The 23,962-nt window shown below is 32.9% G+C and overlaps 2 protein-coding genes across 15 annotated transcripts; one reads left to right on the top strand and one right to left on the bottom strand.

Annotated features, from left to right (window-relative positions):
* Window positions 1-7,926: 7,926 nt before the first annotated feature.
* LOC125418237 (uncharacterized) lies at window positions 7,927-22,678 on the top strand. Of its 14 annotated transcripts, XR_009635700.1 has the most exons (5): window positions 7,929-8,331; window positions 8,458-8,628; window positions 8,732-8,797; window positions 21,265-21,534; window positions 22,524-22,678. XR_009635700.1 is itself a non-coding variant. In XM_060814552.1 (4 exons), the coding sequence occupies exons 1-4, from the start codon at window positions 8,041-8,043 to the stop codon at window positions 16,805-16,807; spliced, it is 645 nt and encodes a 214-aa protein (XP_060670535.1). In that variant the 5' UTR covers window positions 7,927-8,040; the 3' UTR covers window positions 16,808-17,134. The 14 variants fall into 14 exon arrangements, 6 of the variants coding, with proteins under 6 accessions (XP_060670535.1, XP_060670537.1, XP_060670539.1 ...); XR_009635707.1 differs by lacking the exons at window positions 21,265-21,534; window positions 22,524-22,678 and adding an exon at window positions 9,484-9,966 and having other exon boundaries at window positions 7,927-8,331; window positions 8,462-8,639; window positions 8,738-8,797; XM_060814552.1 differs by lacking the exons at window positions 21,265-21,534; window positions 22,524-22,678 and adding an exon at window positions 16,691-17,134 and having other exon boundaries at window positions 7,927-8,331.
* Window positions 17,400-18,676, bottom strand: LOC132799287 (probable glutathione S-transferase). Its single transcript, XM_060814557.1, has 2 exons — window positions 18,338-18,676; window positions 17,400-17,998 (listed from the first exon to the last, which is right to left on the bottom strand). Exons 1-2 carry the CDS (start codon window positions 18,644-18,646, stop codon window positions 17,633-17,635), a joined length of 675 nt encoding a protein of 224 aa, XP_060670540.1. The 5' UTR covers window positions 18,647-18,676; the 3' UTR covers window positions 17,400-17,632.
* Window positions 22,679-23,962: the final 1,284 nt, after the last annotated feature.

Consider the following 23,962-nt stretch of genomic DNA (forward strand, 5'->3'; position numbering starts at 1 on the left):
CCATCAGACTAATCACTAGATCCCAGGTTGCCAGTGATTCTTGGTGTCCCAAAGGAAACAAGGACCTTTTCTTGTTCTGGGCTTCATTTCTTTTACTTCATCTCTCGGAGCTCCTGATAGCATTACCTCTTTTACTCTTGAAGATAATGAATTCTGGCTTCATCACTTGTTCGGGCTTCTTTTCCAGTTTGTTGGTGCTGGTTATAGCTTCTATCTAACATTTCCTGAGAACAAGCTCTGGTTTCCGACAATTCTAATCTTCGTTATTGGAACCATCAAATGTACAGAGAGAACCGCAGCTCTGTATCTTGCAAGCTTGGACTGTTTCGAAGCTACTGCATTACCAAAGCCATACCCTGGTCTTGACTATGAAGAGGCAGTGGCAATATACTCCACAACAAGGTCAGTTTAGGTTCCGGAACAAACTGAGATCACCATTGCGTCCAACGTTGGCAACTATAAGGACCGTAAATTTGCTCTGAATCTACCATCAGCACACGATCGGATGGATCTCATTTGTCTTGCATATTCCCTATTCCAAAACTTCAAGGGACTTATTGTCGACTTCATTTTGAGCTCCAAATATCGAGTATCAAGCCAGGAATTCTTTCGAAAGAGAAGTTCTGGTGATAGTTTTAGATTGATAGAGTACGAGCTTAGCTTCATGTACAATGTTCTTCACACAAAGGTAGTTGTGGTACTTTCTCGCTCAAAATTCTTCTTAGTAAGAATATGTAGAGACTTTTGTGGATTGTTAGAAACCTTACTTGGTTTTTCCACCTTATATTTATCCATCTCAGCTACCATCATAGGCTTCAACACAACCTTCCTACCTTTGAACATGAAAGAGTAGGTATTTTCTCTCCCACAGTGAAACACATCTCTATCATAAAGCCAAGGACGACCAAGAAGAATATGTGTTACTTTCATCGGAATCACATCACACCAAATTGAGTCATTGTAAACCCCACATGAAAAAGAAATTAGACAGCGTTGCGTTACCGGAATTGAAGTACTGTCAATCCATGCTACTTTATATGGATGTGGATGCGGTTCAATAGGAAGTTTTAATCATCCTACCATAGATGCCGAAACAACATTCATACTACTACCACCATCAATGATAAGTTTTTGTGCTTGATTTTCACAACGAACCAACATTTGAAAAATAGAGGTGCGTTTCCAATCTTCCTTCTCATCTTTCGGAATTGAAAGGATGCGTCTAACAACAGCATTTAATGAAGTATCTACTTCATCTTCTTCCAAGTCATCAGGATTAAAAACTCCATAGTTGAAATTGTCTTCATCTTCCTCTCTTTGTTGATCAGGTTCTTCATGATGTTCTACATCAAGATGTACGTTTCTTTTAGGACAATTATATGCCATATGACCAGGCTATCCACATTTGAAACATTGATTGCCTTTTCCTCTAAGTTCAGAAGCATTAGGAAAAGGTACCTTGGCCTTCATAGGTTGTTTTGAAGGCTGATTTGCTATAACTCTATTGCTGCGATTTATATCAGGTCTTTTGAAACTTCCAAGATACTCCTCCAAATCCAAAGAAACTTGAAAAGCTTGTTCTAAGCCGTATATAGGTTATCTTAGTAGCTCCCTCCTAATGTCGGACCTCAAACCAGATTTAAATCTTGCTAATGTTTGCCTTAGATCTTTAAGGAGTTGGCTTCAAGTCTTCAACTCATCAAACTTCTGCATATACTCAGCAACTAACAAATTACTTTGCTTCAAGTTGATTGCTTGTTCACATAATTTATCATAGTAATTGGTAGGCATGTATTTTTCCCTGAGCTTAGCTTTCATCTCTTACCAAGTACCAATGGGTGGTAATCTCATTCTCCTTAAATCTCCTTCAACACCCATCCACCAAATTTTGGCAAGATCTACTAGCTTCATTTTAGCGAACCTTACTCTCCGATCATCATCCATATCATACCAATCAAAATATTCTTCAATGGAAGAAAGCCATTCAACAAACTCAGTTGGATTTACTTTACCTTCGAAATCTGGTACTTCAATCTTTACCCTCTTTGTGATGTCATCAAAAGTATTGTGACGTTCTTGTGTTGATTGCAATATATCTCTCACCCAATTAGGTGTCTGTTGGGCTGTAGGGAAAGGCACTGGAGTAATTGTCTTTGCTGGCAGCTTCTCTTGACTTTTATCATCATTGGCTTGAGGATTCTCATCTTGTTCATTGTTAGTTGAAAAACTGCTAGGTTGAGATATTTGGGCTTCAATATTACTAACCCGAACATTAAGAGACTCCACTTGTTCGACCATACGAATAAATAATTCTTCAAATTGATTGTCAGTTATTCTATCTCTAAAACTCTTTCCAGATCTCGTAGTCATGATTCCTTAATTCAAAGAAACAATCTGATCACCGGATACTGTTCACGTCGGATTACTGTTCACGCTACGGGTTACTATTCATGTCGAAGAATTACTGTTGACGGAACTGCTTACGCGGCTAGGGTTGGAACTAGGCTCTGATACCAAACTGATGCAGGACAGACAGAGAAAGAAAGAAAATAGAAAAGAAATAGATAGGATTCTAGTAGCACACTAGAATGATTTTAGGAATCACTCCCAAAACCCTAGGCATCACACCTAAGTTTGTTTTGCATCACACAAAACCAGAGAAAATAATCTCATAAAATTCTTGTAATATTCATTAACTCCTCCAAGAATTACAAAGAACCCTATTTATATTAAAATCATCTAATAACATTAGGAAACTAAAATAATAGGAAACCTAGTTAAATAAGGAAACTAATAACATTAAGAAACTGAAAATAATAGGAAACCTAATTAAATAATAAAATACTCTAATTAAAAATAGGAAACTAAGTTACTCTACTAAAATCCATGAAGTCCCAAATAAGCTCATCTTGTCCTAGATCATGCCAAATTAATGTTTGGGCCTTAGAATCTGTTTTTCCTCTTCTCTGATAAGTTTTCGGAGGTTGTTTCCATCTTGCATCACATGCCAGTTCTAACCATGCCTAGCCATGTTCAACAAAGCTGGACCAACAGCAGAAACATGCAATAACAAGGCAGGAAATTGGTGTCAAACCATGGATTCCTTCTCCGTTAAATTGTACTATAGATTTAACAAAGGCCCATTCAACTGCTTCAAACTAAAGACAAAAATATACAGTGTTTCCAAATAGAAGCCACATAAACTAACTTACGAATAATGCAACTTAGCAAGTAGGCATTTGTAAGAAAGTAATACAAGTAATCCTTCATAAAAGACCATACACCAAAAAACTGACAGGTAGTCCTCCACATAACAAACAAGCAGTTTCTCTTTATAGTTTGCATGAAAATTCAGCCACCTTGTAGTTTTGTATAATACAATAGGATAATAGGATAGACAATAGATATACCTTAATTCCAGTAACAAGAATCTGCTGTTCAGTTGGCTGCTGAACAAAACCTGGAACTTCCCTATGTATGGGACGAAAGTGATCAGTTTATGATAAAATTAAAAACAAATACATCAATTTTTTTTTTTTTGCCTTTTTTCTGGTCAAGTAAACCAAAATATAAAAACATTCAAGGGGCCAACCAATGCTGCCTGCTTAATTCAACCTTCTATCACCAATAACGTTCATGATGCAGCCAAAGGTTGCCCTACCAACAGCTATAAACAAAACCAAAATTAGAGCAACGAACTTAAATAAAATTATATATAATTAGCAGAGTTTCATCAATACAAAATATGGGTAGAAACCATGGAAACAAATGCTCCATTACTAACAACACCAACATTGCCCTGAAAACAACCCGTACAATCAAAACCACTTCCCAATGCTCCTAAATCCTAATCAAAGTACCAAAACATATTTAGTAGCATTTCTCGTTATTATTATTATTATTATTACTATCATATAATTAAACTATTGAAATTAAGTCAACCATGAAAATAACTGGAAAAATCTATGGGATGGAAAGGCATAAACTTCAAAGTGATCAACACGAAACAATAACATCATCAGCCCAATACAACATCAAGCACATAAATAAACTTATTAAAAAAAAAAAGAAAGACCAAATATGTGATCTTGGTAACAGCTAAATAAAAACACTAAAAAATGAAAGAAAAAAAATTGAAAATGTAGACTTATTTTCAATACTCTATCAAGCACATTGCCAAATTGGCCAATCATTCAGCTAGTTGATGTAGGAGGGATAAAGATTATAAAAAGTACGGTGATGGGTGAACCAGTATTGAGAACTCTCTGACCTAGAACAACACCTTCGATACCATCCATAGCCATGGTCCGGATCATGTTCTCTCACCCTAGATGTTGTGGCACTTCCAGATCCCAACCTATAATGGAGTTGTCGAGCACCTCAAGCGCCCTCGGAATCGGAGGCAATCCCTCATCGAACCGGACATCCACGATGGCTTCGACGGCGACGTCGGTGAGGAAACTGTGGAGGAGGAGGAGGAGGAGGAGGTGGCGTAGAGGGTGGCGTGTGAGAGGAGGTAGCCGGTTGGGCGCGTGAGGTGGGAACGAAGAGAGAGGTTGGCACCATGGTTGGCTAGTCTGATCAGAAACTCTATGGTGGCATTTTGGTAAATAAAATGGAAAGGCCAGGACTTTTTTGGGTTCTCATTTAGTCTACACGATGAAGGAGTGAAGGATGAGGCATGACTTTACGATTGGGAGGGAAAAAGTGAGTAAGAGTGCTGAAACTGAATTTCAAATTTTGATTTTTATTTATTTATTTCCTTTTTCTATTTTCGTATTAATTCTACTTTAGTTGTTTCTTTTTTTTTTTTTTGGGGGGGGGGGGGGAGACACAACTGTAGTACATTCCTTACATTTTTTTTTTTAAATAAATGATCTAAGTTAAAACTATCCAAATTTTTTATTTTTTGTAATTCGAATTTGTATTTTTATGGGTATAAATAGAAATGCTCAACTACTGAAGCTAACCTACATTCATTATATAATTGTTAAAAAAAAAAAAAACTAATTTTGCAGTTTATATAATATTTTAATATGGGAAATTTTGTTATATAAGATAAATTGCACAAACTTCCCCTTAGTTTTAAGCTTTATTTACTTAGTATTATTATTATTATTTTTTATATACAGTCTTCATGTTTTTGAAAAATTATACATATTCCTTTTGTAATTTCAATTTCTTTTTTTGTTGCTGAAGGCTCGATCCCAGCTCATAAGCTTGGGTAAGTGGTACTCTTACCATTAGAGCTATCACGCAGCCTTTTTGTAATTACAATTTCTTTTCAGATATTCTTGTTTCCTTCTATCAAACTTTCAAATTTAATGGTCAACATACTTTAATCTTTTTCAGAATGACAAAATATCTTCAATATAAATTGTTAAAATAAAAAATTCAATGGGGTTTGTACAGTTTGCCTTTAAATTGACATATATAAATGAATATAATTTTAAAAATAAACAAATATAATTTTTTATTTTTTTTATTTTTGGTTCAAAAGATGGCATTTTATAGTTTATTTTGATTTTTTAACAAATAAATTTATTTATTAGATAACTTTTAAAGAGATGGAGTAAATATATATATATATATATATATTTTTACTTTCATATTTTATATTGAGGATATCTTTGTTATTTAAAAAATTAAAGCATGTTGATTAACATATTTCAAAGTTTGAATAAGGAAATGGAAGTATGTAAAAGAAAATTGAAACTAAAAGAGAAGTATGTCTAATATTAAAATAATAATGGATATACTACGAGGTTTTTAAAAGGGAAAAAAAAAAAAGATGAAAAAAAATATATTTGAAAATTTTGAAACTAGAGAACGAGTTTGGGTAGTTTACCCAACGATGTATAATTTTTTTTTTTTCGATTGATAGAAAATGAAATGGATATAGTTCAATTTGAAATGTCCTTGTTAAAAAGATTATGTAAGTATTTGGTCATAAAAAATAAAAATTCATTACATTGTGTAAAGTGACAAATGTAAGTGATCTAAGGATGATGTCAAATAAAGGATGTGAATTGTGTCTTTAGATTCTTGACACATTATGTAACACCTTCCACCATTCTTTTTAGTTGACTTTTTTATTTTTTTATTTACTTTCTGAAATGGGGAAGGAGGTTAAAAGTAATATAATTCTAAATTAATTTTATATCTTTGTTAATGTTAAATTATTTTTTATTTTTATTTATTAATTTTTACAATAATTGATTTGAAAACTTTAAATTTTTTTAAACTATATTTGAATTAGTTTTACTTAAAGTAAGTGATAATTTTTCAGTTTGAAAAAAAATATATTGTAATTTTGATCAAATAAGTTTTTCTTAACAAAATGATAATTTATCAAATACTTTATCATATATATTCAACTAAATGTATCATAATATTTCATATATATTTAACTAAATATATTTATCAAATATATAATTTATTTAAAAAAATTTATGTAATTAAAATTATCATATAGTTTTTTATAAAATATGAAAAATTATCATATAATTTAAATAAAAGTTAATTAAAAATATTAAAAAATTGGGGTTTTTAAATTAGTTATTGAAAAAAAAAAAGAAAAAAAAACTTTTTGAAAATAATTTAACTTATACAAGATTATAATGAGTATAATAATAATTTAGATTCCTTAAAATGTAGATGATATTATAAAATACCTAATAAGTGCTACAGTTCATCATTTTTGATATTATGTTTCAGCTAAATCCATGGCCTATCCTAATTTTATAGGATACCGACGTTAAAAATGTTACAAAAAAAAAAAAATGCACCATTAAAAAAACATCACTGCTGAAGACTTGCTTTGAATGCTCTAGTACATTGTCAAGTAGTAATAAGAATGATCATAATTATAAATAATAATAAAAAGAAAACTTTATCGTATCCTTTCTTTAAAAAAAAAAAAATCGTCTCTTAATTAAAAATACTAATACTATTATGATTAAAAAAAAAATACTAATAAAAAAATAATAAAAAAATCTAAACCAGAATTGTTCATAATTTCTCCCATTTTAAAGAGGTTTAAGTTGAAAAAAGTTTTCTTAATAAATAAGAAAATTATAAAGGATAAGCATACTAGCAAAACATTAAGCATAACAACTTCAATTATAAATGATATTTTGATATTGTTATTTTTAAAATTGGATATTAAAATGAGCACTTGAATAATAAATGATAATATTAATATTAAATTTTAACATTTAATTTTTTTTATTTGCTAAATTTTAACATTTATAATCCAATAGCAAATATCAAAATTGATAATGAAATCTAATGCCAAATTTTATCTATGATAAATTTAAAGTCAAATTTTGCATCAATTTACCTTTAATACAATTTACTATTTCTTTTTAAAATATAATTTTGCTATTTACCATTACCATTTTATCAAGAAAATTTTAATTAAAATATTTAACTACATTATTTTTTATTTTAAAATTTTTAAAATAAATTTTTTAATAATAATATTTAACTAGTAGATTTCATTAATAATTATTTATGAATAATAATAAATAATATTTTTAATTAAAAAATCTACATGAGGGATTATTACTATGCCAAAATTATATGAGCCATTGAGATGCTTCCACACACTGATAAAAAAATATTCATTGCAACTAACAAATTCCATTAAAAAAAATAAAAACAAAAAAATAAAATTAATGTAAAACAAAAATAAGCAGAAAGCTTCCTGACACGGTCCATTCAAACCACAAAATTTTCTTCCTTTCTTTTTTTGTCTTCTTATAGGTAAATAATCCACACAAAATTTCTTGATTTTTTTGGGCCATCGCTAATTCCAATTTTGCATGTAAATCGTTGCTTAAAAATTATTAAAAAAAAAAAAAAAAAACAAGAAGTTGAATAGAAAATATGGTTCATTTATTATATTCAATTTGTAGTGTTACTGTACAAGTACAAAACATAAAAGCGACAAGCTTATATTAAATTTTTTTATTTGTAAAAAACTGAAACGAAAATCCATGCCAGTAGTTTTGCAATCCACTCAGTCAGACAGAAAAAATGAATGGATCAGGATCAAAGATCAAAACTTGCAGCAGCAGCATTGGCAAACAGCAATGGGTTCTCAAGCTGCAACCTTCTAGCTGTTTTCCACCACTTTTCCCATCTGGGTTGCTTCAAATTCATCTCAAACATCCTTCAGACCCTCAAATTTCCCTCTCCAATTTCCATCCCAATCCAAGAAAACCAAACCTCCTCAGATTTCACAGAGCAAGAACATGGGCAACCCTCGATGAAAAAAACCCAAGTGTCACAACCCCTCTTGTTGTCCAGGAACCACAGTCTAAAATAGTATGCTTTTTCCCTTTATTGTTTTGGATCCAAACCCTTTTGTTTTTGGCTATAGTTCCTTCGTTTGCTTCTTCAAGTTTGCTTATTTTGAAATTTTGATTGAGCAATGTTGTTGTTGTGATTAAGGAAGTTGAGGAGAGTGTGAAAGTGCTAAAGAATGCTGCAAAAAGGAGAAAGTTGTGGCTGAGGAGATTATATCAGCCATGTCTGTCATCGAGAAGGCGAAACTCGACCGCTCGGAGTTTCTTCAAGCACTTGGTGGTTAAGAGTCTCCAGGAAGAACTTGGATGCTCATTTTTGCTGCTGAGGTTGAGTTTAAGTCCATTTCAAATTGTTTTGTGTGCTTATTAATGGTGATTTTATCTTAGAATTGTCCGTATGAAAATATTTATTCTCTGGATTGCAGAAGAAATTGAAGGGTGGTCGTTACTTCCCTCTTACTGCTGTTCAGAGATTCGATGCTGCTGTAAGCCTTTTTTCATCTCTGCTTGCTTTCATTTCTTCTTTCTTACAGCTTATTTGGTAAAAAGCTTTTGTAGAAGACTAGTCAAAGTTAACAAAATAAAGAGGATATGAATCTGAGGCTGTATTTAGTTGGGCTTATATCTTCTTAGAGCATGCTATGCCTTATAGAGTCTGGAGCAAAATGATCAAGTCTGAAGTAATGGATATTGAATTAGAGGTGTAAAAGCCAGGCAAGTGATCGTGAAATAATTTCCAACCAAAAAAAGTTTTTGGTGGGAATAAGTTATGACCATTTTTGTTAACTTAAATTTTGTTGCCTAAACCCATATTCATAGTGACCTTTTAGCTCACAAAAAATGTCCAGTTTCTAACAATCTCTTAACCCATGTCAATGATTTCATATTGAGAATATCTACATGTTTACTTTAAGTTAGCCCTCTTAAGATCTTAACATTGCCCCTTTATTCAAACAAGTTTTTATATCGTTTTTTGTTTTGTCATTTGTGATTTTTCTATGTGAGAAAGTATCATTTTAGGGATGAACTTGCTTGAACATTACTGATGGAAATTGAATTGGAGATTTAGAAAGTTTCCATTTTCAAAGTAATAAAAAAGCATTAGTTGCTTTTTGTCTTGGTTCTTGTCAGCTAACTTTAGAGACTAATAAATGCCTGGCTGTATTCTCAGGCGAAAAGAATTGAGAATGGAGTATATCATGGACCAATTGGGGCCTTAAAATTTGAAGGAAGATTTTCTTGGAAGAATAGAGTTCTGAGTTTCATCTTTGAGTGTATTCGAATACAAAATGGGCCTCTGAAACCTTTAGAGATCAGTCTTGGGCAAAAAGATGACAGAGATCAGTCTTGGCCAAAAAGATCCTTTCTTTATTTGGTTTTATATCGATGAGGAAATAGCAGTTGCTTGAGGCAGAAGTGGGGGGACAGCATTCTGGTGCCGATGTAGCCATATCACCCCTTGATTTTAGTTTTAGGATCTTAACAACGGTATGCTTGTTTGGAAAGTGTTATGGGGTTTGGATGAAATATGCTACACTGTACAGATCTTCTTTGTTTTTTAGATAATACTTACTTTGCTAAGAAACTATACACATTAAACAATTATCTTAGTCTATTCCTTATTATTTATATAGTCAACCGTCTATTATAAGTGTCTTCCTTTTGTGATTGATGTGTAGAGAAGAGTGGTTGGTGTATGTTAAATTTTTTTTTTTTTTCCTTCAATATTCTTAAGGTTTGTGGGTTTACACATTTAGTAGGTTCTGCCAAAAATTCCTCATCAATACGTCTTAAAGTTGGTTATGTGGCTACGTTATTGGGTTCTGACTCTTTTTATATGTGTGGTAAAGCCTCTAAAAATGGAAGGCATATTGATTTTATAGAAGCCAATTTTTGTTGGCATCATTTTGTATAGTAATATATAACCCTTCATCTCTTTCACATCCCATCTCCTGCTGCTTCTTGGATTATTTTCTATGTGACATTTCTCTGTAAAGAGATAGCAGTTAGGATGAGAACACTTTCAGTTTCTGGATGTACCTGCAGAACTCTTGCTGACTTGTCAACTCGTGACCACCTTTAGTTATAGCACATTTATGATGGCTATTCTGACTTACAAAGCTTATTCTCTGATAGTTAGTTCAATGCTCTGGTTTACAGCTGGTTATATGTAGGTTCACGAGTTTTCACTCATTAACTTCCATTGAACATTTAGAGCTAGTAGAAAAGTTTGTTAATTTCAAGACTAGTTTGCTGAGGAAAATTATGCATCATTTTATTCAGAAATTGCATTAAGCAGCATTCTTTTGGAAAAATCCCATATAGAAAAAAGGAAAGGGTGACTAGACCTCTACACTAAAAACAGAACAGGGTAGGTTATATTTGGATGCATTGATGCCACAAATAGTTGCTGAAGCAAAATGCTGAATGAAAGCACACAAATTTCGGAAAATTTGTATGAAATTTATTAATAATTTCCTTTCTATTCCTTTGGTTTTCCTTTGGCATCCAAATTGGCATGCATTCATGGTTTGTATGCTGCCAATGAGAAAAAGTAACTGACAAAAGTACAGACATGGTCGAGGAGATTTCTCTGGGTGAAAGGCATTTTTTGATGATTGTAATATGGATGACATTCTGAGACCATTCATGGAGCAATTGGAAACTCTCCTTTTCTAGCAACTTCATGTCTCCTACTTCTTCCATAACACCAAGCCAGTAAGGTATCCAACCAACTACTAAATCCAAATACCCTATTTTCTCTCCACGAAAAAATTTCTTCCCTTCAAGCTGCTTCTCAAGAAATGCTAGTGATTCCATAACTGAGACTATGGCTTTCTCCTTCTCTTCTCCTTCAGCTGTCCTGGCTGCAGACACTCCAAATACAACCTGGATACAAGAGAATTGGCATACTAAGAGCCTTACTTACACCTTCCATTATCATAACTAATCTTCATCCATGCTTAGATACAGTTGTTATACATGCATACATATGTACATATACGAGTGTTGTTCTCGTAATATTTGCATAGGAAGACCAGTTGGGCAAGTGACGAGTGATGACTCTTAACAATTATCACGCCATTAGGTCTCTCATTATAAATGACCTCTAGCTCATAGTTCAATTGGACATGTAGGTTATATTCGTACTGGTTTCTCTAGTGGAATCATAGAAGGAATCCAATGACGACTAATTGGTATCTTTATTTATGCATCAATGACAATAGATGCATTCGCCATAGTTTCAGCATTATGGCAAACCCCTGTAAAAAATATAGCAGATTTGGGTGCTCTAGCCAAAACGAATCCTAGTCCGACTCAAGCGAGTGAGTGAAAGGCGTGGCAAGAGAGCAAGTTCCACTCGCGAACGATCAGCAAGGCCAGAAATGAGCTATGGCTCTTTCAGATGGATCATGAGGGAGCAAGGGGTTTTCTTTCCAGACGTCATTGACGTACTCAGGACGACAAGGGACTTGGCAAGTGGTTTGCCATCATGCATAAGAACTGGTACTTTCTTATGGACATGGTTAGACTTGAGAAGCAAGGGGCTCTTGTTTCTTAGATTTTCTTCTATAAGTTCATACTCCACACCCTTGAGCTTCAATGTCCACTGAATTCTGCAGCAGAATCGGCCGTGGATTGTGCCAATCAGTGTTACTGGTCCCATTTTCTTGTCTAAGACTAGAAGCAAAGTTTGTAGCGTATTTCGTTTACTTATATAGGCCAGCACATTAAAGACTAAACAGCGTAATTCTGCTAATGGAATACAAATTTCTTACCTTTAGTGAGACTGGTCAACTATATTAAGGCTCAGTTATTAAATAATGCCCATTTTATATTCTCACATATTTGCCTTGGGGGTATTTACCAAAAAAAAAAAAAAAAAAAATTGCAATTTCATTTTCTCCCACAATTTCCAAACAAAGTCTACCACCTGATCTAGTGTTTAATCTCTTTGACATCATTGCTTGCATAATATAACATTACTTTATTTATTAACTTTTTCAAATACCACCAATGTGACAATATTCATTGATTTACGCTGTGTTCACTTGTATGAAGGCACTGTAATTTTTTGTTAGCAAAACACAAATGATGATCTAAATATGAATCATATTTGTATTTCAGTATACGTACACGTATACTTTAATCTACCTCTCTTAACAAAATCTACGCCACAACCTTCCTTTCCTAATTATTTAAACAACAATGTATAGTTTGTTTGTTTTGCCACTTATATTTCCAAGTGATGCAAAGCATCACTTTAGGGGTAAACTGCTGAACGTTTCTGATGCAAAATGAATAGGAGCTTTGGAATCGTTTGTGTGTTAATAAAAAATAAAATAACGATGAGTTACTTTCTCCTATGTTTTGTCAACTGCAGAGACATAAATGTCTGCCTTTATCGTCAGACAAAAAAGAATTGAGAGTAGAGTTCTTGTGCCAGTTGGATCCTTAAGGTTTGAAGGCAGATTTTATTGGAAGGAAAGAATTTGGAGTTTCATCTTTGAGTACATTTCAATAAAAATTGGACCTTTTAATCCTTTAGTGATTAGTCTTGGTCAGGAAGACCACAAAGAGACAAGCACCATGGTATGCTTTCTTTATTTGGTTTTATATTGATGAGGAAAAATCAGTTGCTCAAGGCAGAAATGCCAAAACAACATTCTGGTTCTAGTTTTTCTGTATCAGTCGCTACTTGATTTCTGTTTTAGGTTCTCAGCAAGATCATGTTAATTTGGAAATGCCTATGGTTGTTGGTATGAGATGCTGCAATGCATACAGAGATTCACTGTTTAGTAGATTATAGTTTACTTTGCCAAGGAATTATCCCCATTGAAACGTTTTCTTTGTCCATTATTTATGTAGTTAACTTTGTATGGTATTGTTTGGAGTGGTCATTTAGCTTCAGATTAGGTTTGGTTGATGCATTAGTTTGCATATGGTGGAATGCGAAGTAGACACAACCCAAAACCTGTCAAGGAGACAATTTACGAATAAATGACCCCTAGGACTTGCTACCGCTTGTTAAGGCTAGTGTTTTTCGACTGTTTGAAATCAAAGATGGACTGATGCAGCAGGTTGAGGCTACATTTGATACTTTCAATTTGACATGTGGGAATAGGTTTCCTTTCATGGTGAAGGAGGGTGTCCCTGGTGGGTAAGTCCTATCTTACTGTTGTGCATGATGTTTTCTGCCTATTCTTTAGATTTTTTGATTGATTAATGCTTTGATACTTTTAGCAGTTCAGTCTGTCTTCAATTTTTTCTCATCCCTCGTCTTGCACTTGGTTTTGTCGCACCTTTTTTCTGTTTTGAGACTAATTACGTACACATAAATCAATTGAAATTCTTGGCCTAAAAAAAAAAAGAAAAAGAAAAGAAAAGTCAATTGAAATAAAGAAGCCTATTTTTGTTGTCATCATTTCTAGGATGGTATGTAACCCTTTGATTATTTTCTAACTGGCATTTCTTTGTTGAGAGGCCGCACTTGGGATAAGAACAATTTTATTTTCTGGATGAACCTGCAGAGCCCTTGCTGGCTTGGCTCTGTAGAATGGGGTTTGATAAATTACCTAACCACCTCTTAGCTCTATCACTCTTTCCTTGCGAGGTCATTCCCAAGTAATGAAGCTTAATCTCCGGTAGTTAGTAATGCTTTGATTTAGAACTTGTTTTATATATGGATCAAGGGTTTTCATTCTAAATTGTCCTTTGTGATCCTTGAGTACATTGATGAATAAATTGTGCCAAGCAGCTTTACTTATGCCATTTTCTTGTCTGATTTAGATGCAAATTTTGTAGCTTTAATTTTGTGTATTTATAAGATATTCATCAACCACAGAAATCCCACCTGCAAGAATGTTTCTCGCAATTGCAACACACCAAGACTAATTAGCATATGCCATGGAATAGAAATTTTTAACCATTGGAGACACTGCTTGACATTTCCAAGTCATTTTAATCATTAAAAAAGTGAATTTTAATTATGCTTTCTGTCACAATATTGGCTTGTTTGGGTTGGGTTTTCTTGAGAAAATTCAAATTCATATATTTCTCCCACAATTGCCTTTAAAATCTTGACTAAAAATGAAATAAAGCAGATAAGTCTGAATGTGTAAAAAATTTCATCATTTTCGAAGGTGCAGCGTGAAGCAATAATTTGAACCAGACAAAAGAAAAAAAGAAAAAAAAAAGAAAAAGAAATGTCTCCCACGTAATCCCCTTTTGAATCTTCCATAAGTTGAGAGAAGCAAGCCTTAGCAGGCATAAAAATTAAAAAATTGCAACCATTTAAGTACTTATTAAATTGAACATGAATTAAATATTCAAGGATAATTAAGAGCAGGAGAGATCGTCGTCTATACAGCGAGTGAGAATAGGGGATTACGTGGAAGACTTTGTCTTTTGGTCTGGTTCAAATTTTTGCTGAATGCTACATCTTGGTAAATGATAAAATTTTGTACATATTCAGACTTATCTGCCTTATTTTATTTTTACTGAATATTTTAAAAGCAAATTGTGGGAGAAATATATAAATTTGAATTTTCTGAAGAAAACCCAACCCGAACAAGACAATATTGTGAGAGAAAATATAATGGAGTAACCTTTTTAATGTCTAAATGTCTTGGAAAAGTCGAGCAGTATCACCGATGGTTGAACATTTCTAATCCATGGGGTGTGTGTGTGTGTGTGCGTGTGTGTGTACATAATTAAAACTATCAATGTCCAGCTTTATATATTATATTTATTATAATTAAAAATAATAAAAGTTTGAGAGGGGCGAATTCATCATCAAGATGTCCTGGAAAGATGAAAACTTTGTCTTTTACAAATTAAAAATGGTTGAAAAAAATGTCCAAAAATAAATAAAAGGTGTTTGAGCTGCGTAGGGTAGTTGTTTATTGCTTTTTTCTTAATTATTAATTATTTTATTTTTTGGTTTAGAATATGAATATCTGTGATTTTAGGTTGGTTAATTTGAAGGTATACCTAAATAACAACTTAATAAAATTAAAAAAAAAAGGAGTATAATTAACTATACGTACATGCATTTTAAAATTTTATATAATGTATATATGTATATCTATATGTGTGATGTTTTATTTGATTTGATTATTATTATTATTGACTCTCTCTCTCTCTCTCTCTCTCTCGCGTTGTGTACATATTTAGCGGAATAGATGTACAAATGAAATAGCTACATAAATAAACTTTTGCTATTCATGCACGCACAAAAGCCACATTCCCATCGCTTAGTATCCAGTCCTAGAAGGTATATTCTCGAATCTCTACTTTCTCAAGCTCCATCTCATTGATAATTTCTTCTACCATGACGATGCTCATTCTTCTCCTCCCCTTTAATCCGTTTTGTCTAGATTGGCTCCTCTTATCATTGTTAAAGAATGTTTCCTCATCTTCACCTATCAGTAAGACCCTTGTCATCTGCTTAGCCAATGTTTCTTGATTTGCAAGCAAACTCTCTAATTCAACCAAAGAACGTTGAATTTGCCAATCTTAGATTTTGGCAGTAAAACCTCTATATTCAGGCCTCATTCCATGTGAGTAATACTCCTTTTCATTGTGGACTCTGAAAACTTAGTTGTGGGATCTAGTTCTGAATTCTGATGGCACAGAAATTTTACCTTGTGAAAATACTAACGGATGGTCATTTCTCTTTGAGTCACTGACAACAACTCGTTTCGTTCTGAAATAACTGTAACCTTGTGTTGACAATTTTAACCGAGAAGGGCGATGCTAAGGTGTCCCTCGCTTCCCTTCGTGTCTCAGCCTCTTTGATATACTCAAATATTTAGTGCTTTATGGTCATCATGATCACAAATAATGCCTTACCAGCTTTGATATTCCATTTCTTCAAAGCTATGGCATTCTCTGATGGTGGCTCGACCTCATTGGCTCCAACAATCTCCCAAAGATCTTATCCCTTCAAATAAGATTTCATACATGTCGACCACATGTAATTTCGATTGTTAAGCTTCCTCCCACCTCTCATCATCTGAAGGTCTCCCATTATGGTTTTTTTACAGCCTCTGTGAAGTCTCACCTCACACTTACCATCCTTTAGTACTTGCACCATATATATGTCGGTTACTTGGCTTAGTCTCTATGCTTCTAGACTCTTCTTGTATGTGGGGAAACTTTTGTTGTCTGGTAAAGTTGCTAATTTCTTGGAGAACACAAGATGCCTATCTAGAACACTAGATTGTTCTACTAAAACTCTGTACATTTTAGAAAGTTGGTGATGACTCTTTCAGCATATATCTTTGTCCAATTAGTTCCCCAAAGTTTCTTTGTTCAAACTTGATGTTTCTTTCCATATTCTTAAGGATTTTGGGGTTTTTTATTTTTTTATGCAGTGGTCTTGTTGGAATAGTAGGTTTCCCTGTCTTACTTCAAAGTATTCCTATTTTCCTACAACTTGGTTTTTTGGTACCAATATTGGGTTCTTATTCTATTTAGATATACTTAAATAGTAAAATTTTGAAAATTGCTTTATAGATGTTCAATTCAACAAACCTAATTTTTGTCTACACCATATGAGCTGTGGGATATATGTAACCCTTCCTCAGTTATGATCTTAAATGCCTCTGGAATACTCCAGCCCCTTTCATATCCCATCCCCTGCTGCTTCTTTGACTAACACTTTTATATTTATGAAGTTCCTGTTAGATTTATAATATTTATTATTTTTTTAGTAGTAAAGGTACTTTAATCTTATACTAATTTGCTTGTTAGCCTAAATAAACTCTCTTTGTATTAGATTAGATGACAATTTGCAATAAGAAAATCTATTATTCTTTTCTCTCTTTTCCTCTTCTTTCTTTTGGTTTGATTTGCATTGAATATCTTAACAGTCTTTTGTTACTGATGAAGCTTAATCTCCTGCACTAAATTAAATTGAAAACCTAAGCATATCCACCTCTAAATTGTCCTTTTGAGCAAAGTTGCAATTTCTCTCCATCATTTTGGTTTGTAAGATTATCCTTTCATTCTTACTGGATTGCATCTTAATTCACATTGAACAGTTTGGAGCTAATAGAAAAATTTTGTGAATTGGAATTCTGATTTGCTTAGAAAACTCATCCATTATCTTATTTCACAAATTACATAAAGTAGGACTCACTTGGTACAATCCCAGATAGGAAAAAAGGAAAAAGGAAGAGTGGGAGATTAGCAATCTCTACAATGAAAACAGAACAAAGTAGACTTTATATGGTTGCTAAAAGCAACATGGATTTATAAATGATTTCCTTTCCGTTCCTCTTGTTTTTCACAATGGCATCAAAATTGACATGAATTCATGGTTTTTTTGCGGCCAAGGAGCGGTGATAGCTGATACTAGCTTGGAAGTAGCTGAGTAGATTGTCTCTTGGTGGAAGGCATTCTTTGATGAGCGGAATTTGGTGAAAATTTTGAGACCATTCGTGGAGCAATGGAAATCTCTCCTCTTCAAGCAACTTAATGCCTCCTATTTCTTCCATAACACCAAGCCAGAGAGGTATCCAACCCACTACTAAATCCAAATACCCTAGTTCCTCTCCGCCAAAAAACTTTTTCCCTTCAAGCTGCTTCTCAAGAAATGCTAGTGATTCCAAAGCGGCCTCTTTTGCCTTTTCCTGTTGTTCTCCTTCAGTTCTACAAGCTCCAAATGCTCCAAATATAACCTGTATACAAAAGAATAGGAGAGACTATAACCATCCATAGTTTTGGTAGTTCACTATAACCATATAAATCCATCCGCTAATGCATTTTAGATCTGAGCTCATGAATCACAATATAAAAAGTCTGATAAAAGAGATCCTGATTTAACTAACTGATCCTTATTGTATAAAGTCTCTTATGGAGATCGACCTCACGGTACTATGAATTTATTAAATCAATCTTTTAAATTTAATTTTAATAAATAGCTGCCAACCCAGTTAAACAAATCCCAAGAAATCCAAGAAAGTTGCCTGTAAAAGACTGGGTGTGTATATGTGCATAAGCGCAGTTGAATTATGTACCTTTTCATCAGAAAACTTAGCCCAAAAACGAGCTAAGGCTCTTTCAGATGGGTCTTGAGGGAGCAAAGGGTTGTGTTTCCAAACCTCATCAATGTACTCAAGGATTATGAGGGACTCGGGGAATGATTTGCCATTATGAAGAAGAACAGGGACTTTCTTATAAACACGGTTAGATTCGAGAAGCAAAGGGCTCTTGTTTCTTAGATCTTCTTCTATAAATTCATATTCCACACCTTTGAACTTCAATGCCCACTGAATTCTGGCACAGAAAAGGCTTTGAGTGGTGGCAATCAGCTTCACTTCTCCCATTTTCTTGTCAAATCTCTAAGTGACACATTGTTGCTTATTTTGTATATATTTATAAGGTGCTTTAATTTGGAATATGGTAGTAATTAATTTGACCACCCAGCACGCCAAGGCTGAATCAATATTTAACCCCAAAAAAAAAAAAAGAAGTTTTAAAAAATTGCAATTTAATAATATTATCTCAAAGTTGACTTGAGAGTAGGGGATGCTTCGATTGGGAATATAATAAATCACTTTATGTAAAATATACACAATAATACAAGCATTTTCCAAGCTGCACCATTCAGCAAGAGATATTTAATATTCATGGATCAAACAAATGTAGAATATACAATCCAATGTTGAATCTTATGACATCATTGCTTACAGAACTAAACATTGGATGTAGACTAGAACTTTCTTTCTTTCGTCCTCGTTATTATTATTATCATTTATTTATTTATTTATTTTTCAGAATAGTAAAAAGATAATATATATATATATATATATTGATTTGAGGTTATAACTAAAACATCTGATGGAGGTGAACTTTTGACCAAGATGTCCTACAAGGAATGCAAGACTTTTCTGCGAATTAGAGGCGGCTAAAAATACAATAAAAAAGGAATGAATTCAAGCTGAAAAATGAACTGATCACAATTTAGAATTGTTACAATTTGTGGTAGAAAACATGGTAAAGAGACTAAGTGCGAACGGATTACTATATCATTTCCAGTTAGATTGTTTAGTTTAATTAAGATGTCATTCATATAACTTGTAACTCCAATAGCATGATACGCATTATAAATTGGGAAGTAATTTCTAGGAGAAGAATTTCCGTTAAAAATAACAATTTAAAAAAGTTATTATTATTATTATTATTGTTGTTGTTGTTACTACTATTTAGGACCCATGTTGAAATAGGGGATTAAGAATTTTAAACACAAAGTTCTAATCCAGTGCAGAACCTGTAAGTGAATCACCACTGAAAGTTAACCCTCCAACACTATCAACCGTTGGGTAAGTTCAGCTGGATTAATCGAGTCCAAGAGCAATAATTTGCTTACATGTTGGCAGTTGATAAAGATATGCAGAGAGAACTGTGGCTCTGTATCTACCATCAGTATCCAAAAAAAATGGAACTAATTTTTCTTGCGTATTAATTCCCTCTATGAAAGCTTCAATGGACTTATTGTCAACTTCATTTTGAGCTCCAAATATCGAGAATTAAGCTCGGACTTCTTTCTAGAGAGAGAAATTCTGAAACCCGTTTTAGATTGATAAGAGTATGAGCTCAACTTCATGTGCCCTGTTCTTCACAGAAGTGTGGCTGTGGTATGAAGAGAGACATGGGCTCGTGCTTCGGTTTTTAAGCTTGTTTTTTCATGGTTGGTGTTTTATAGTGTTCCAAAATTTTTAGTTGATAAGGGAACACATTATGGTTAAAGTTGTAAGGGGGGAAAAAACCAAAAAAAAAAAAAAAAAAAAAAAAAGCGCTTACCAAACATTCATGCTTTAATTCTTGTTAAAATCCTATGAATCCCCTATTTTATTTGGTATGGATAAAAATGTGGAAAAGAAAGAAAATATTAGTTTAATAGCTAAATTACTATTGTGAAATAATCATAATTAAAATTTTACAAGAGATTTAATATTGATAGTTTCTGCCTGATATTTTAATTCTTCAATTTTGGATGAGCAAAATAAACAAATACATACTGATAGCTCATCTTCTCGTTCCTCTTACTTGTTCCTTCTACTTGCCTTTCACTTCTCTACATTTTTGAGATTATATACGAATTCAGAGTTACGGCGGCACCCAATATTATTGTAATCCTAACAAGAAAAGAATAGAAAGAAGAGTACTGCCATTGCATAGCTTCAGCCATTTCCTTCAAGTTTTGTCAGTAGGAAATGAATAAACCACTTTTCTTTTTTAGAAGATGTTGGGTTTGCTAATCTAGCAAGAGCTCAAAGTATCAAATGCAAGTATTTCTTAACATTAGCTATCCCCTTAGATCTTTCTATATGGAGCTGAGTTAGGACATCTTTGATCGCATAGAGCTCTAAAAGTGTACATGATCACAAATACAACGGTCCCTCAACAACAATCCGAAAACAAAAATATAGAAGTTGAATATCAAAGTAGAAGAACTCGTAAATAAAAGAGAGAGTGGGGAGCAAAATCCCTAACAAGTTTTGAGAAGCTTTTCTAATAGCCTATAAATGATTTATTTTGAAATATATATAGGAATACAATAGTTTATGAGAGAAAGATTGTATTTAGCATAAAAATGTCTTTAAGAAAATGGTGTACAGATGAATGAAACATGAACAAGGTTATGAGTTGAAGAGAGAAGAGTCTTAAGAAGCCCCAAAGACCAGATCCTCCCCCCTTAGTTAAAAAACATTTTTCTTTAAAAAGGCAAAACACTCAATTCCTCTTCCTTGTTTTATCCAGCCATTACAGCATAATCTAGTATACTTTTATAAGACTTCTGCTTCTCCAAAACATACCTCCGAATGACTTATGAAAATTAAGCATGATTTCTCTTTTGGTAAAGCTCATTGGTTAGCCCTTAAGGAATAAAAGTGTTTTAACTTAAAATATCACATCTCACCTCAAAATACTATTGTTGCAGGATTATCCAAAAGGAAGAAGAATGCAGAGACTGGTTTATGGGAATGTTTGAACACAGAAGTTCTTTAGCTCCACAAGAAATATACTCTCGTCTTCCTTTGGAGAGAAAAAGTTGAGTAGGCTAGTTGTGTATATCAAAATCCAAAAGAAGATAAAACGTCTGCTGGTTCAAAGGGTTAGACTTCATCATTTTTGGTGTCTACTTGTGCGGGGAGTGAAACTTGCAAAAGCTGTCTACAGACAGTAGATAACGTGCAGTCTCGGTTTTGAGGTAAGGCCACCAAGGTAGTGGCTTAGATACCAAGCCCTCAGATAGTATATATATATATATATATACATATAGTAATTCTACGATATAGGCCATGCAGATATTCTATACCATAAGATATTTCTATATATATAATTATATATGTTAAAATAATAGATTATATATATATATTTTTGTCCAAGTATCGATCCACATCTTTAAAATATCCAAATGAAGAAAGAATACTAATTAACAATTTAAGTTAAAAACATAATTTTATAATTCGCCGAAAATTTGCAATTAATTGATTTGTGAATTTAAAAAAAAAAATCTATAATTGAAATATGGTTATTTTAACAACTTTTGGAAAAGGTAAATATTTAATTACATTAAAAAGATTATTATCCTATTTTTAGATTATACCCTAAAATTAAAGTATTCATAATTATTGTTTTTCCTCCATATTCTTCGTCTTTTCCAAACATCAATAACTCTAAACGCCATTACAATATTCAATTCTTTTGTAGTGAAAATTTATAAGAAAGCATCTTAGCATTTTGGGAGAAAATACTGTCAAGTTTCAAAATTATTTTTTTTTTCCTTTTTTTTTTTTTTTTTTTTAACCCTAAGGAGTAAGAAGACAAAGCCATTCTCACACTTGATTATTTGCTCTTTGCCTTTCTGACTCTCTCAAGTATAGATTCTTGCTAGAAAACTTTGATGGTTATCACACAAGAAACACTAGGTTCTATTGTTCTATAACTTTTATATTGTATTTACATATAGTTTATTATTTGCTGTTCGTATTTGTTTGTTATTTTTTTGTTTTAATTATTATAATGTTTAGTAGAAAATATCAATATGGGTATGAAAATGTTTTTAAAAAAAGAGAAAAATAAATTTTAAACAACTATTTTGTTGTTTATTAATATAAATTAACTAATATTATTTGTTTTGAAATATCTTATAAAATTTATTAAAAAATTATGACCTCATCTTTTTCCTTCGTTTAGGCCCCTTTCAGCCGGCCCTGGTAACGCATAAAACAGCTGGTGAGTGAAGAAAAATATTTATACAATATATTTGTTTAAGCTTAATTACTTTTGGGCTTGTTTAAAAGAAATAGGCTACCACTAAAAGTGCTACTTAGAGCCTAATAGCATTTCTATTATGCTATGAGCTTGCAAACACCCCAAGTGGGCCACCTTGAGATAAAACAAATGGCTTAGGCCCTATTATGATTTTGTTCCAACTTTTCAATTCTTAATCTATGAGCTTGGGTTTGCCTTTTACTTTAATTTGGGTTGAATTAGTCATTGGGCCTATTGGACTCACTATCATAATATTAGGCACCAACAAATAGTTTTAGAGCTAATACAAAAATTTTGAAAATTGCAATTCTAATATGCTAAGAAAACTCATCCATCAAATTATTTCACAAATTACATAATCCTAGATAGAAAAAGAAAAAAAGGAAGAGTCGGAAATAAGCAATCTCTACACTGAAAACAGAACAGGTTAGGCATTATATATGGTTGCTAAAAGCAAAATGGATTAGTTGATGAATTCCTTTCCATTCCTCTAGTTTTTCACAATGGCATCCAAATTGACATGGATTCATGGTTTTTTGGCCACCAAGGAGCGGTGCTAGCTTATTCTAGCTCGGAAGTAGATGAGTAGATTGTCTCTTGGTGGAAGGCATTCTTTGATGAGTGGAAGTTGGAGAATATTCTGAGACCATGCATGAAGCAATGGAAAGCTCTTCTTTCCAATCAACTTAAGGCACCCTATTTCTTCCATAATACCGAGACAGAGAGGTATCCAACCCACTACTAAATCCAAGTATCCAATTTCCTGTCCTCCAAAAAACCTTTTCCCTTCAAGTTGCTTCACAAGAAATGCTAGTGATTCCAAAGCAGGCTCTTTTGCCTTCTACTGTTGTTCTCCTTCAGCTCTACAAGTTCCAAATACTCCAAATACAACCTGTATACAAAAGAGAGACTATAACCACCCATGCTTACTATAACCATATGAATCCATCCACAAATGCATTTTAAATTTTAGCTTTTGAAGTAAAATACAAAAAGTGGATAGAAGAGATCCTGATTTAACTAACTGAGTCTTATTATGTAAAGTCTCTTATCAAATCGACCTCATGACACTATGAATCTATTAGATCAACCTTTTGAATTTAATTTTAAAGAATACTTCCAACCCAATTAAATAAATCCAAGCAAATACAAAAATGATGTTTATAAAAGACTGTGTGTATATATGCATAAGAAAGCAGTTGAAGTATGTACCTTTTTATCGGATAACTTAGTCCAGAAACGAGCTAAGGCTCTTTCAGGAAATGATTTGCTATTACGAAGAAGAACAGAGACTTTCTTATAAACAGGTGTTAGACTGGAGAAGCAAGGAGCTCTTGTTTCTTGGATCTTCTTTTATAAAT

Source organism: Ziziphus jujuba, chromosome 2 (genome assembly GCF_031755915.1).
Source record: "Ziziphus jujuba cultivar Dongzao chromosome 2, ASM3175591v1".
NCBI lineage: Eukaryota > Viridiplantae > Streptophyta > Magnoliopsida > Rosales > Rhamnaceae > Ziziphus > Ziziphus jujuba.

What these genes read in the sequence shown, in the direction of transcription:
- LOC125418237 (XM_060814551.1), top strand. Translation starts at nt 8,041, where the DNA reads ATGAATGGATCAGGATCAAAGATCAAAACTTGCAGCAGCAGCATTGGC. An exon ending in AGGAACCACAGTCTAAAATA is followed by an intron (nt 8,332 to 8,457) that starts GTATGCTTTTTC and finishes GTTGTGATTAAG; the next exon opens with GAAGTTGAGGAGAGTGTGAA. An exon ending in TTCAGAGATTCGATGCTGCT is followed by an intron (nt 8,798 to 9,483) that starts GTAAGCCTTTTT and finishes CTGTATTCTCAG; the next exon opens with GCGAAAAGAATTGAGAATGG.
- LOC132799287 (XM_060814557.1), bottom strand. Translation starts at nt 18,646, where the DNA reads ATGGGAGAAGTGAAGCTGATTGCCACCACTCAAAGCCTTTTCTGTGCC. An exon ending in CTAAGTTTTCTGATGAAAAG is followed by an intron (nt 17,999 to 18,337) that starts GTACATAATTCA and finishes TTTTGTATACAG; the next exon opens with GTTATATTTGGAGCATTTGG.